General features: G+C 42.7%; 1 protein-coding gene across 1 annotated transcript in view; it reads right to left on the bottom strand.

The window, feature by feature from the left end:
* The window catches only part of HELQ (helicase, POLQ like), a 51,111-nt gene extending 36,071 nt beyond the window's left edge, over positions 1 to 15,040 (bottom strand). The window contains exons 1-5 of the mRNA XM_082264170.1: positions 14,694 to 15,040; positions 12,813 to 13,503; positions 5,490 to 5,668; positions 1,576 to 1,776; positions 1,159 to 1,231 (exon numbers count right to left, since the gene is read on the bottom strand). Of these exons, the coding sequence (XP_082120296.1) occupies positions 1,159 to 1,231; positions 1,576 to 1,776; positions 5,490 to 5,668; positions 12,813 to 13,503; positions 14,694 to 14,888 (1,339 nt within the window). The 5' untranslated portion in view covers positions 14,889 to 15,040. The remainder of the gene's footprint in view (positions 1 to 1,158; positions 1,232 to 1,575; positions 1,777 to 5,489; positions 5,669 to 12,812; positions 13,504 to 14,693) is intronic.
* Between the last annotated feature and the right edge of the window lie 1,106 nt (positions 15,041 to 16,146).

The raw sequence follows: 16,146 nt of genomic DNA, 5'->3' as shown, positions 1-16,146 counted from the left end.
GTCTGGGGCCACCAGAATGACTGCAGCCCCTTCCACTTCTATCCTACGAGGAAGCCTCAGCAGAAGTTTTACCAGAGGGAATGCATAAATCAGCCGATACTGACTCCAAGGCGTCTGTGTTGTATCGGCCAGAGGATCCCGAGACCTGGCAACGAACCTCTGAACCTTCTTGTTGAGTCGAGAAGCAAAAAGGTCGATGTCGGGTTTCCCCCTGGACACACAGGAGATGAAACACCTCCAGGTGTAGGGACCACTCCCCCTAAACCAAAACCTGACGATTTAGGTAATTCGCCTGCCAGTTCTCCACATCTGGGATGTGCACAGCAGTGAGGGCTGGAACAAATTTTTCCTACCAACGACATTGGGTGGGCGCCACTCCGGACAGACTACCTCTCCACTCGAGGTGGGGGTGCTGACGGCCAAGGGGTACGCTGTGACTCAGACCAAACCATGTCATGTGCGTCCCTGCGAGGGGTTTCACTCGCGGGCCAGCCTCCCCATCCATTGGGGCTCTGACATGGGGAGGCCTAGCGCTGGGCTATAACCTGCACACGCTCGCTGGCTGGGCTGGGAGACCTTAAGGATCTAGCATATCCAGTCCGAAACCCAGGCCGGGTGTTGATTGCAGTTCTCGCAGAAACATAACTAGCTAAAAAATAAAAATTTTAACAAAGGTTCCCTTTAAAATAAAAAAGACAAGCTAAGACCGAAGTCCCAGCTGGGAACTAGGTCCTACTCCTAAACTAGGCAAAAACAAACGGAGGGCTATAGCAGAGTGAGTGGGTGTATGCCTGCAGGGACTGCCCCATAGGGCGTGGTAAAGCTTTTTCCTGCCTAGTGTCCTACTCCTGTAGGGGGCAGCATAACCCAATGGTCAAGAAGATATGGAGCTGCGTCTGTCAATGAACGATAGAGAAAATACAAATTTGTTTTAAACTTTCTTCAGCTGCGTTCTTATTAAAGGTAAGTGCCTCAAAATATGATAAAAGCTGAATTTTCAGCCTAATAGCTAGTCAACTGGCATTCTCTACAGTGCAAGCGTCTGTATTTTTCTCATGACAGATTTTTTAAGAGATCCGTTAAAAAGCACTTAAGTTTAAAAGGGCCTGTTTATATAAATAACTGCAAAATAGAAAAAGGATTATGAACATAACTTACCACTGGTGTAGAGAATTTTAGCAAGGGTCATTTCTAAAATTGCTCCTCTGCTCCCCTCACTCAACATATGCAACTGTTGGATAAATGGAAAGATAAGATCATTAGACTTGTAAATAGTAACAGATAATGAAAATCTAAAGAATTACTGAAATAACAGCAATTTAGTCAGGTAAAACAATCTGACCAATAAGTACAAAGTATTTTTATTTACAATTAGTAAAAGCTGGAAACCTGTGCACTGACTACTAAATGGCAATGGGTTTCTATAATTATATAAAAATATACAATATATATAATAAAACAAAAAGAAAAAAAAAAAAACATGTGAAAAGGTATGCACTCCAAATTTTTCAGAGCTAACCATACATATCTAAAAACAGTTTGAATGATGGCATACCTTGGCAATTAATTTATTACCTCATCAACAACAACTAAGCCTAAATCACTGATTCGTCCAGTTTCAATCAATGAATTCACAAGGCTGTGACCTTTTTCTATGGTTGCAATGTACACAGATTTTTTTGTTCTTCTTTTGATTGGAGGAAATCTTCCTTTGCTTCCAGCATACTCCTCTATCAAATATTCCAATTCCACCCCAAAGCTAGATAAGCCTCGCACCTGAAAAACAATATAAAAAAATAAAAACGAAAAAAAAGTGGAATTTCCAATGAGTAGTTTGGGACACATTGGTTTTCATTAGGTAGTAAAATCTAAGCTTTCAGGCTCAAAATTATTTTGGCACGCTAAACTTAAAGCGAAGCTCCACCCAAAAGATGGGTCGCATCCCCGCCCCCCCCCCCCCTCCTATGCCGCATTTGGCAATTACATTTTTTTTTGGGGGGGGTACCTAGTTTTGACAGGCATCCACTCCCACTTTTGCTCGGACTGCCTGGGCGATCCAAGCGGAATTCTCCTCTCCCCTCCATCCCTGCAATCTTCTGGAACACGTCACAGGTTCCAGAAGATTGCCCAAACATTCAGGAGGTGCAGTGCCTACCTGGCTGTGAAACTGCAAGCTGTCACAGCCGGGTGCCCACAGTTGAATTGGCAGGCGACGGGGAGAGGAGAGGGAGAGAATCGATTGTTCGGGCGGCCACATCGCTGGATCGTGGGACAGGTGAGAGTGTGTTTATTAAAAGTAGGCAGCTACACTTTTTGTAGCTGCTGACTTTTAATAAACACAAAAATGACTGGAACTCTGCTTTACATAGTCTGTTTATGTCTCAGCACTTGCAAAGCTGAAGTACATCCCAACAAACATTTAAAGAGGTGTTAGGGGCCTTCCTATACACAAATTAATCTGAAACCCCCTCCCCCCAAATCTATCTGGTGAGTATTCTGGTGTGATGGTGGTGGCACATGGGTGATTAATTCTGTAAAGGGGAAGATCCACCATTAGTAGACACTTGATTTGTTTATTTAATAGAAAAAAAAACAAGCACTTGATACTTTTGGCGCACTCAATGCACTTTATTAGTAGAGATAAAAGCCCCTTTCACACTTGTGCGATTTGTGCTGCAACTTTGGACTGCAAAGTCGCATGACAAGTAGTACCCCACGATGTCCAGCGAGTACCAGTCATATCCGTGCGACTTCAAAGTAGTCCCTGCACTACTTTGGTCCGACATTGATGCGACTTGAGGTCAATAGACCTCAAGATTACACAGGCATTACACAAGTCACGGCCAGGTCGCACAAGTATGAAAGGGGCCTTATGCACCTGAATTTGTTGATTTTTTTGTGATATTGTATGCACAGTGGGGTTGATTTACTAAATCTGAAGAGTGCAAAAATCTATATATTTTTTTTTGTCAAAACCTAATTGAACAACCTGAAGTTAGAAGCTGATTGGCCACCATGCACAGTTGTACCAGATTTTGCATTCTCCAGTTTTAGGAAATCAATCCCACTATGCGTTGCGAAAAACTAAGTACAGTAACCTAATGCTTGCACTGCATTGCACACTTCAATCCACTAAAATCCAACCCTAAATGTTGTTACTGCAGTGCACTGCAATACACACCATGCTTGTGAATCACTGCCATGCACAATAAATGGCACCGCAATGCAAGTGTTACCATGCACCGTGGAAACAAATCCATTTTTACTGCCTGTTAATGAGACGCATAAATGTGAGTTGACCCTAGTTACATTAACATTTTACACAAAAAAACATTAAGAATTTCATGTTCAATAAAAACAGCCATCATGCCAAATTCACCATCTTACACAAACCAATCACCATTCACAAACTGAACACAGACTAAAATGTCCAGCATGGTGGAAGATATGCCCTATATCAAGGATGGCGAACCTTGGCACCCCAGATGTTTTGGAACTACATTTCCCATGATGCTCAACTACACTGCAAAGTGCATAAGCATCATAGAAAATGTAGTTCCAAAACATCTTGGGTGCTAAGGTTCGCTACCACTGCCCTATATATTAAAAACCTTTTAACTTTTAAAATGGTATTTATCACCTGATCAATATATCATACACTCCTGCAATGCTAGCATTTTAAGACTAGTGATGTAGGAGGGACAGCAAACTAAGGATTTATTGGAAAGAAAGCAAGTCTGCTCACAGTTCCCCACAGACATCTAATGGTGGGCATCCGTTAGGGAAACGTGCACCCAGTCAACTGACGTCTTATAAGGGTGCCTGTGTCAGTCATTGACCTTCAGAAGGTAGAATAATTGCTGCCCAGTACTGCTTTAACTACAGATATTAGGCAATGATCTTAGGGTCCATTCACACTAGTGATCCTGATGTTGAGGCAAATCGCCAGAGACTATATCTGCTCCTATGGCATCTCACTGGTCAAAATGCTGCAGAATTCCAGAATTTCAACTGGCATCAAGGAAGCAGCAATGGTTGGACACATGTCCTATCTGGTCAGTGAGAAAGTGACATTGTAGGAACAGTATAGTGTTCTTTTTGTTCTCTTAGCAATCTTACAGCCAGTGGAGTTGCCACCAGTGACAGGATTGCTAGCGTTACATAGTAGGGAATCGACCGATATCGGTTTTTCGTTGCCGATACCGATATTTTGGCCATTGCATATTGGTATCGGCCGATATTTTGTACATTTAAAGTTTTGAAAAATAAAGAATTTTTGACACTGAACATGTGGGGTAGGTCTTTTAGCTGTAATGTGCGGTCTTCCCTTACCTCCCTGCCTGCCAGGAATACCGTGTGAACCTAGTTTAGTGTCATTAAAATCCTAGAATCCACTTTATTAGGGTTTTATATAATGTCCAGTGTGTGTTTTTGAAATAGAATAGTGGGAAATGCCTTCATTACATCGCTGTTCCAGGCTCTCCTGGCTACTCTCCCACTCTGCTGTTTTCTCCTCTCAGATGTCAGAGGAGGATCTCAGCCCCTCCGCTCTGCAGTGTACACAGAAGCGCCGGGTATTAGATTAGAATAGTGTGAAATACCTTCATTACATCGCTGCTCCGGGCTCTCCTCGCTAATCTCCCACTCTGCTGTTTTCTCCTCTCATAGCTGGCAGAGGAGGATCTCAGCCCCTCCGCTCTGCAGTGTACACAGAAGCGCCGGGTATTAGATTAGAATAGTGTGAAATACCTTCATTACATCGCTGCTCCAGGCTCTCCTCGCTAATCTCCCACTCTGCTGTTTTCTCCTCTCATAGCTGGCAGAGGAGAATCTCAGCCCCTCCGCTCTGCAGTGTACACAGAAGCGCCGGGTATTAGATTAGAATAGTGTGAAATACCTTCATTACATCGCTGCTCCAGGCTCTCCTCGCTAATCTCCCACTCTGCTGTTTTCTCCTCTCATAGCTGGCAGAGGAGAATCTCAGCCCCTCCGCTCTGCAGTGTACACAGAAGCGTCGGGTATTAGATTAGAATAGTGTGAAACACCTTCCGTTACATTGCTGCTCCGGGCTCTTCTCGCTTATCTCCCACTCTGCTGTTTTCTCCTCTCATAGCTGTCAGAGGAGGATCTCAGCCCCTCCGCTCTGCAGTGTACACAGAAGCGTCGGGTATTAGATTAGAATAGTGTGAAATACCTTCATTACATCTCCTGCTCTGCTGTCCTTCTCTCCTCCCCCACTGACAGCTGGGGGTCATGGAAGGGCCAAGCGGCGATGTAATGAAGGTATTTCCCACTATTAGATTACAAAAACACACACTGGACATTATATAAAACGCTAATAAAGTGGATGCTAGGATTTTACACACAGCAATATCGGTAATATCGTAACCTCCGGCCGATACCGATATATTCGGGAAAGTGCATATTGGCCCTGCCGATAATCGGCCGATCCCTATTACATAGACCTAAGGCTACTGTAGAGAACCCACCTTTTCCTGAACAATAGACACATAGGGCAAGATCATTAGAACATCTTTTTTCCTACACAGAAGCTCCTGTAGCATTACAATCTCTGCAACAAGGGTTTTGCCCCCACTTGTTGGTAATGAATAAATTAAGTTCTTCCTCTGCTTTAGGGAATCCAGAGTCAGACAAGTATGCTGCCAGTCTGAAGAAAAAAAAAAACATATAGAATACTTTAAACCAGATTCTAAATGAAATGAAGGTCATGCTTTGTAATTCTGTTTCACATGTTTACAACTTGAAAATAAAAAATGATATCTAGATAAAGTACAATTGTTATTCTGGACCCTGTAATGGATACAGGTTAAACTAAACTGATTTCCCACAATATAACACACTAGCTATTCATTAGGAATATTTATTGTAAAAATTCACAGATATACATCAAATGGAGTCAGCTTCCTCCGATCTCCAGGAACTCTCTGTGGTTTTAAACATTTGTCTGCTGCCAATTGAGATACTCCGTTTTCTTGTTGGATGGACTTTTAAATGATTACTCATTACCAGCTTTTTAAATTCAAAATAGTAAATGAATACTTTTACTGTAGCTCAACAATACAGCCTTTCACCATACAGGCAACTCAATGCTGTATCTTGGCCTAGGCCAACAAGGCCCAGGCCTAGGGCGGCATTGCGGGGGGGGGGGGCGACAAAAAAGCTGCCCCCGCACGAAAAGAGTCCCCACCGTTTGTGCTATACTTTTAATGTAGTGCCAGTCTTATGGGCTGGACTGGGTCGGGTGGCAGGGCCTAGGGGACAAATCGGTCTGGCGCCCCCATAACACGGCCGCACTGCTTCCAGTATGATAATACTGGCCAGCGGCCGATGACTGGCTTAACGTTTGGACAGACCGGCGGCAGCACTTAATGCAAACGGCGGCCACCAATACTAGTAAATGTGGCACTGGCGGCAGGTCTTAGCAACCTAATGCTCCGCCTACCCTCCTCTGCGGCATACCGGGCTTTTTTAGTCTTCTGGATGAGAAGTAAAGCTGGAACATGTACTTTTTTTGCTCATGGTTTTGCAACCTGCCGATTTCGCTTAGGTTTTTCTCTATAGGAACATCGTAATGCCAGTTAATCCTTTTTTTTTTTTTTTAGCAAAATGTGTTGTAATTAAACATACACAGGTAAAAGATCCTTTAGTCTTTGTGTTGACATATTTTGGGGTAATTTCTGGCCTGATTGAGTCCTAATGTTTTGACTATTAAACTGTTTTTTGAATGTCACATGACCACCTTCAAATGGAACTGTAGTTGGGCAGGTCCCCATCCCCAGTGTTCCTCCTGGGATAAGTGGCAATGCCAGCCAAGAGCGGTACCTGTGTTGTCAGATCAGCATTGTATGTCCACAAATATGGATTTAGCCCAACCGTATTTGCTGGCCCAATGTGATGTCATTTAGGGGTATTTTAGCAGGTGAATATGAACACTTCCACCACTGGAAGTGCTTTTGTTATCACTTAGCACTGGCATTTGTTCTGACATCAGTTTGAGACGTTTTAGTGATCATTCCGAATTAATTGACAGGTACACTTGACCTCCTTCTGACCTGCATTTACCTGTGCTTAATGCAGGTTTTGCATTCCAATAGACTTCTATAGGTATGGATAACCTACTTGAAGCAAGCTTAAAAGCCTCTGAACCCAGCTTGGGGTCCATTCACAGCAGCTGCTGCGTTAGTAAAGAGGAAAGGGTGTGGTTTTCAGATGACAGGGGGGGTCTTAAACAGGAAGGGGTGTGGCTTTGGCAGGAAGGGGTGGGTCATATTTAGGGGGTGCACGAGTTTAGTCAGGCCTAGGGCAGCACAAAATCTAAATACACCACTGTGGCAACTATGTACATACAAATATTCCATTGTAATCCAAAAGGTAACCACTGCAATCTGTATACAAGAAAAGTGCCTGGGTGCATCTCTGCAAATAAACTCTCATGAATCCAAGATAGCTGGAAAGCAATAAGGGTCCATTCAGACTAGCGCGACTTGTCAGGTAACTTGTCAGCCTAAAAAGTCGCGCTCGGTTGCTCGCCATTGATTAGCACAGGACCCGTTCAAATAGGAGCGACACAAGTCACTCCGACTTAGAAAAAGGGTCCTGTACTACTTTGGGGCGACCTGCATTGACTTCAATTATATGAAGTCCGTGCAAGTCACGCCGAAGTCGCGGTGCACTTCACAGGTCGCCCTACAAAGTCGGATCGCGCCAGTCTGAATGGGCTGTAACAGGTCTGTACATCAAGTAAAGTTGAAACATTGTTTCAATGTTTCCAAGGATCACAGTCCATCTTTCTCAAGGCTTCTGGAGAAAAGACAAACTGTGATCCTCAAAATATTGACAATAAAGGTTTAAACTCTACTCAATGTAAAGACCCGTGAGTGCCTTTCAGCTGTTTTGGATAAATAAGTCATGGTAAATAATTAAAAAAAAAAAAAAAAAAATAGAGCTGTTCTCTGGAAAAAGTATTAGGGTAATTGGCGCTGCCAAATAATGGACAAATAAAAAAAGATGGACAAATAAAAAAGTATATAGAGTTGTGTCTCCTAGGTGTATATAGATGTTCAATATAAAATAGTAATGCTGTAAATAATGGTCCTTAAAATATAGCCAGTAGCACAAATAATACACTAAAGTAGTTAATAAAATACAATCTAAATGCAAACCAATGTAAATATATATAGTGAACAATATCCAAAAACAATAAATAAATAAATAGTGATACTTAAAATATTTAGTGTAAACACTAGGTGGCAGTGTTGATTTAAATTAATATATGTGGATATCCAAGTGAAACAGATAATGGGTGATACAAGGTGCCAAGTGCTGTATTTACATCCAATGTGAATGGCAATATCTACAAGTGAAGAGATCTCCAAATGAGTGCAAAAGTGGATATCCAAGTGAAAATTAAATATATATAAAATTTAAAATTTAACTAAAAGTACATGTGTTGTGCCAAGTGAAATATATAAAAAATGTAGCAAAGCTTAGGAATTGATAAAAGAAATCACAAAGATAAATAAATAAATAACTGGTGATTAAATATATATAGATAAAATAAAAATAAAAATGAAAAAATAAAATAGTCCGTAATATAAGTGGCAGAACAATCCACAAAAAGTATATGTTCAATATAATAGTCCAACAACGTGCAATATAGTGCAAAAAGGTGCCAAAGAAAATTGCATTCGATGGGGGGTGCTTCCCGGTGTGGATCAGGATGTGGGTGCTGGGTGAGGGAATTCCGTGCTCCCCCTCCTATGTAGCCCGCACTCACCAGAGAGCGGCACCCCTACAGGGGTAACCAGCGTTGGGTATTTGGGGTATGCCCCGGTAACCAGCGATGAGCCTCTCCTCTCCTCTTTAAGACCAGTTGCACTTCCTCCCTCAAATGGTAAGGTTATTAGGGTAAGCGATGTATACTAGGGGTGATAGGCAGCGCTCCAGAATGGTAAAGGAGATGTCTGGTAACTCGTTTTCTAAGAAGTCTTCCAGGGCAACATCTGAGAGATAGGCTCCTCCCACCATAGAGTTCACCCAGAGTGGCCTTCTGCTGTACTGTCTATCCTGCTGCTGGGCGTTCTCACTGACTGCTGGGAGGAGTGATGGGGCGTACAGCTGTGTGCTCTCACTCACAGAGCCGTTCGGGTTGGGTCCTCCTTCCCCCCTTTAGCTCTTAGCTTTGATACAATATTGCAATATGACTTGTACTGCTCCTTTCTCGAACTGAACATTGTTTGTTATAACTGTTATATCAATTATGTATGTTCGTTGTTTTATTTTTGAAATATTCAATAAAAACTATTGGAATTAAAAAAAAAAAAAAAAGGAGCCCCAGCAAATGTTTATCAACATTGTTAAGGCTGCTGGATAGCTATAAACACGTTTTACAATGTATCATTTGATTCTTTAGATCAAAGGAATGAACTTCCGTCTGTAAGTCCCGGTTCACATTTGTGCGATGTGGGAACGCTGCGAATATACAGCGTGTTCCCGCATCGCATCCGCACCCCTGGCAGTTCACACTGCCATATGCGATACGCAGGGGGTGTCAATTAAAAGTTAACGACAACCCCAGTTGAGATCGCATATCACAGTGCGATCTGCAAGTTCGCACAGAATCGGATCGCACTAGTGTGAACCACCATGTCTTAATGTCATCCTTTTTAATGTGGATAACCGGACACCGATACTTCCTTGCAAAGTTAATAGTTACCTATCCTGTTGCTTGCACCACTAAACTTTACTGGGGTGAAGAGGAAAAAAACTTGCTGAAAGCTTTTTAGCATAAGGAATGCTTCCAGGTGTGTTGGATGCCTGGTCCTCTTCTGTGCCTTGTGGTTCTATCGGCTGGACTTTGTGTGGTGCAGTGACACAAGGACTGGCAAAAGAAACCACAGAGCGCAGTGGAGGATGCTAACATTCAACATTCTGGGAAATAGAAGTCCTTTGAGCCATCTTCTCTCTTTAACCCAGCAGCAATTGGTTCAGTTTTTTTTAAATTAGTGACAAAATCATATAAACAAACAAAATTAATATTTTAAACTTAACGACCACCCGCATTATACTGCAGATGGGCAGCCACTGTAGGCAAAGCAATGTACTGGTAAATCACTGCCTACTTCTGGGTTTAGGGCGTGCGCATGCGTGTGCACAGCCAGGAGCTCTGTGGTGATATTCAACACAGAGCTCTGTACACTGGGAGCTAACTCTCAATTTGTCATCCCTGCAAAGAATGAGAGATCGTTCGTAAAAAGCAGCACACTTTACACACATTACACAGTGTTAGACACATATTTAACCCAGGGCTCAAAATTTCAAGTCATGAGCTACTAGCCAGGCCGTAACAGTTACTCGTCACTTGTTGCCCCACCCAAACCCTACCCTGCAGAGTGACCACAGCGTGCCCCCTTAAATGCAGAGTGACCACAGCGTGCCCCTTTCAATGCAGTGTGACCACAGCGTGCCCCCTTTCAATGCAGTGTGACCACAGCGTGCCCCCTTTCAATGCAGTGTGACCACAGCGTGCCCCCTTTCAATGCAGTGTGACCACAGCGTGCCCCCTTTCAATGCAGTGTGACCACATCGTGCCCCCTTTCAATGCAGTGTGACCACAGCGTGCCCCCTTTCAATGCAAAGTGACCACAGCGTGCCCCCTTTTAATGCAGAGTGACCACAGCGTGCCCCCATAAATGCAGAGTGACCACAGCGCGCCCCCTTTCAATGCAGAGTGACCACAGCGTGCCCCCTTAAATTCAGAGGGACCACAGCATGCCCCCTTTCAATGCAGAGTGCCCACAGCGTGACCCCTTAAATGGAAATTGACCACAGCGTGCCCCCTTTCAATGCAGAGTGACCACAGCATGCCCTCTTCAATGCAGAGTGACCACAGCGTGCCCCCTTTCAATGCAGAGTGACCACAGCGTGCCCCCTTTCAATGCAGAGTGACCACAGCGTGCCCCCTTTCAATGCAGAGTGACCACAGCGTGCCCCCTTAAATGCAGAGTGACCACAGCGTGCCCCCTTTCAATGCAGAGTGCCTACAGCTTGGCCCCTTAAATGCAGAGTGACCACAGCGTGCACCCTTTCAATGCAGATTGCCCACAGCATGCCCCCTTAAATGCAGAGTGACCACAGCGTGCCCCCTTTCAATGCAGATTGCCCACAGCATGCCCCCTTAAATGCAGAGTGACCACAGCGTGCAGAGAGACCAGTGTGCACCTACCCGATGCAGCGGCAGCTTCTTCTCAATCCTCCGCATCTCCCGAGTCCTCCTCCTCCTCCTTGGCCAATGGCAATTGTTCGCCTTTCGGCCAATCAGGAAGCGGGTCTCGGACCCGCTTCCTGATTGGCCAGGAGGAGGATCAGGAAGAGGATCCGTGTGACAATAGCGAAAATATTCATTCGCTATTGTCACACAATGGGTGGGCTCAGGGTGCACTGCTCTGCGCCCCTGGTCCACCCTTTTCTTACAGCACAGCCCTTACTCGCCATCCTCATCATTCCACTCGCAAAATGCGAGCAGGCGAGTGGAATTTTTGAGGGCTGTTTAACCCCTTGATTGCCCTATTTTTGTAGCACTGATCACTGTATTAATGGAATTGGTGATATCAGTGGAAGTTAGTCAGTTCCCCCAGCGTCAGTTAGTGTCAGATTGTCTGCCGCACTATCGCAGTTCCATTATAAAAGTTGTTAAACGCTACCATAAGTAGTATTAAAAAAAAAAAGAAAAATACAAATTTCAGTATATATCCCAAAGTTTATCAAAAACATGTAGCAGAATACATTTTGGTCAAAATTTATGAAGAAATTTCATTTTCTTTTTTATTGGCTATGTTTTATAGCAGAAAGTAAAAAATATATATACCGGTATATATATTTTTTTTCAAAACGTTCAGCCTTTTTTTCTTATATTGCAAAAACATAAAAAACCCGGTGTTGAATAAATACCATGAAAAAACTTTGGGTGTGTGAAAAAAAATAATATAAATTTTGTCTGGGTACAGTGTTGCATGACCATGCAATCGCCAGTTAAAGTACTGCAGTGCTGAATAGCAAAAAAGGGCCTAGTCAGGAAGGGGGTAAAATCTTCCAGAGCTGAAATGGTCAATGATGAAACTTTGGTATTCATGTTTACATTTGCATGGAGAGCTGAAAGGCTGCCAATCACTGAGTGAGATAAAGCTGCTAAAAATCTGTCTACATCTACATTACGTCTGTTATGAACATTGAGAATTAATTGCTCCACAGTGCCTGCAGCAACAAAGATCAATGAGGGCTTATTTTTTGCTCCTTAAAAATATGTAAATACTTGAATACCCCATTGCCTGGAAACCTGTCAATTCTGATATCCCCATTGATTCACTTTTTTCTACAAATTAAGCATTATTTCAGTAACACAGATTATAGTGTAAGAGCTCATTTACACTTACTTCGGCTTGAACACACATTAAAGCACCTACCTCTTCAACATGCTTTTTTGATGCTTCGATGATGCTTCAAGCAAGCTTCTTTATAGACTTCTATAGAGGCTTTGAAGACGATTTGAAGCACCAATAAAGTGACATGGGGTATAATTTTTGAAGCAAAGCAAAAGCAAGGTTTAAACAGGAATGTAAGCTTACCATTTTATTTAGTAACAGGGGCTTTGACTGGCGTTCAGAGAGCTTTAACAAAGGGTGTCCGAAGCCTTGTTTTAAAGCAAGTGTAAACTCGCCCAAATAGTTTATAAACTCAAGGTAGAGATCACAATTTTCAGAATTAAAACAGCCAAAAGAAAAAACTGTATTTACCATAAAGTTTTTTAATTCCTCTGAACTCCTCAATAAGGTCAGCAACTCTACTGGGCAAGCCATAGAAAGGACCCAAGTCTATGCTGGAAGACATCTCTACAGTCTTTTTGGCAACATCTAGTTCTTCTAAAAGAATTGTTTCCTTTATTTGCTTAGTCCTTAAAACTTGCGGAGTTTGGACTTTAGCATTCCCAGCCAATGTATTTTTAAGACTGTCCCTTAAACTCTTTCTTTTTTGATGCTTTTTGGGTGAGATGGAGGTTTTTTTTCTGTCTGCGTCATCAGCTTTGCTGAGGTGATCTAAAGCATCAATATACAAGTCACTATCATATATGGATTGTTTCATTGTAGACTTTTCTGCATCTACATTTTCAAAATGAAGAAGCTGTGAGCAAGGAAGATCATCTGAAAAATACACTTCAAGTTCTTCTGATTCATCATTCAGTTTTGGAGGCAACGTCCTTTGCTTTATTTCCTGCGATAGCGGTTGTTCACCTGGCAATCTAAAATTTGTATTCGGTGTTGAAGTATGACCAATTGTGTCAAATTGGATTTCTGCAGAAGTGCATGGGAAAGTACTTGCAGTCTCCTGCTTACATTTTTTCTCCAAATCTTCCACCTGTGCCAGCAAAGATGGATCTTCAGCAAAGCTGTCATATTCCCCAAACATGTCATCGTCGCTGCCACAGTCCTACAAACAAGAGACGTAAAGTGATTGTAAAGTCAATTTTTTTTTTTTTTAAATAAAACATGTTATACTTACCTCCTCTGTGTAGTTGGTTTTGCAGAGCAGCCCCGATCCTCCTCTTCTCGTGTCCCCCTTCAGCTCTTCTGGCCCCTCAACCTGTTGAGTCCCCCCCCCCCACAGCAAGCAGCTTTCTTTTGGGGCACCTGAGCCAAATCACAGCTCCCTGTATCCTTTCGGACATGGAGCCGTGACCCAGCCCTGTCCCCTCTCTCTCGTGATTGTCTGAATGATTTTGATTGACAGCAGCGGGAGCCAATGGCGCCACTCTGCTGTCTCAGCCAATGAGTAGGGGAGTCCCAGGCAGCTTAGACACTTCTGCAACATCGCTGGATAAGGGCGTGTTTAGGTAAGTCTTAGGGGGGGGGGGCTGCTGCTGCATACAGAAGGTTTTTTGTCTTAATGCATAAAATGCATTAGTATAAAAAACCTTCTTCCTTTATACTGTTTTTTGTTTTCTTTTGGTTGAACCAGACGGACTTGTGTCTTTTTTCAACCTAACTATGTAACTCCTTTTAAGGATATGATATTTTTCTGATAACCGTTCTCTTTAATCCAGCATTATATAGCAAAAACATACTTTTAAAACAACATCAGCTAAAGAAGTGTATGTGACAAATGTTAGAACAGGAAACATTAGCTTGTGCCATGTACCATACAAAAGTAATATCCAGAAATCAGGCAAAAATAGAATACACAAGTGTAAAAACATCACCACATTACAAACATATTAAGGGCTGGTTCACACCACAAAAAACGCACTCCAGATCTGTTCCGGATGCATTTCTACATGCGCGTTTTTAACGCGTTCCGGTGCGTTTTAGATGCGTTTCTGGATGCGTTTCAGATGCTTTTTTTCTTCTTTTTTCCTGTTTTTTTTTTGTTTACTGTACTGGGGTCTGGTGCATTTTTGATGCCCTTCGTTGCTTTTTTAATGTGTTTTTAGTGTAGGAAAAATGCAGCATGTACTACTTTTTTTTCTGGAACTGGAACGCCCTGGAACTGACCGCACTGGTGTGATTTATGCCATTGGAAACCATATAACCTACTTTGCATGCGTTTTTGAAGGAGAAAAAAAAAATACACTGGACAGCATGTGGTGTGAACTGGCCCTAATACTATTGGGGGTCACGTACCTGATCGCTTGAAAACATGTTATTTTCTTCTTTATGACAATAGGCCACAGTATGACAATGAGATGTTATTGCTGCATCTTCTCTGCTACTACTTGGCCTCTTTTTATCTGGAGTAAGGAGACTATTTCCCGAAGATAAACTCCTTTTCCGGACTTGTACACGCCTTTGAATCCTTAGTTCATCACTTTCCATCATCCTAAAAGGATGATTTCCATACTAAATACTTTCTGGTTGCATATTTGTTTTGAAAAAAACAAAAACTATATATTAAGATGGCAGTAATCCAGTAAAAGTAAAATCCCTGTCAGTATACTGCGAGTCCATCCACTCACATATATGCAACACAATGTTTTAAGATTAATTTCCAAGAGATAGAGTAATATAATGTACCACCACGTTTCAACTTTATTTAATTTGTATTCATTTCTTCAAGCACTAGGATCACACCCTGAAAAGAAAATGGAAACATTTTTAATTGTCAATTAAAATATCCAACAAATAACAGATGGTCACAAAATAAGTGGAATAATGGCAATATTAATTAAAGTGCGGCACGCTGGTAATGTGTTCAAGCATGGGTAGATGTTTTATCCAGTACAGCACAACCTCCTTTATTCTATTCTTAATACGACCATGCAAGCATACAGACCCAGGGGCTCAATTGTCCAGGTACATCTCATCAATAAAGTCCCAGAGAGAAGCAAGATACTGTCAGGCATTTTGACTCCACAGTATCTACCAAACACTTAGAGGTGCATTTAGAAAAAATATTTTGCATAGCAATTCAGCAAACAATAGTGCTGGTACACTTGTTCTGTGCAGATGGGGCAAAAATGAATGTTCCATCTCTTATGCAGGCCAAAAGTTATGAAAAATAGAAAAACTGCATTATCACCACCGGATTGAGCAAAATAAGTATTTATTTGGCTCCATCTAGTGGCCATAATGTGGTATTATTTCAAACCACTATTTTAAAGTGGAGTTCCACCCTATTTTTATACTTACCTCCATCTTCTCGCTCCGGGTCACCTGAAAAAGAAATGGATAATCGCATATTTTTTTTTTTTTTACTTACCTCGTAGCGAAGAAAATATACTTACCTTACTTCCTTCTTCCTCCTTCCTCGGCCGCGGCCCGTCGTCACTTCCTGGCTCTGCAATGATTCCTGGGAGCTGAACGTCATAGCTCCCAGGAATCATTGCGCCTGCACCGGCCCCGACGTCAGTTCCGGGTCGCGCGCGTCATCCCCTTCTAAACAGCTTCTGGGCATGCCCAGAAGCTGTGGAGGGGTGACGCGCGCGACCCGGAAGTGACGTCGGGGCCGGCGCAGAGCATCGTGGGACCACAGAAGGCGGAAGAAGACGCCGAAGAGGACGCGCTGGCTTCAAGCTGCCCACATCTGAGATGGCAGCGCTGGACAAGACGTTTGCAAGGTAAGTATTTCGTCTTGCAG

The sequence above is a fragment of the Pelophylax lessonae genome (assembly GCF_965119305.1).
Source record: "Pelophylax lessonae genome assembly, chromosome: 1".
Taxonomy (NCBI): domain Eukaryota; kingdom Metazoa; phylum Chordata; class Amphibia; order Anura; family Ranidae; genus Pelophylax; species Pelophylax lessonae.
Note: the sequence above shows the minus strand (reverse complement) of the source record. Positions and strands in the feature narration are given on the sequence as shown.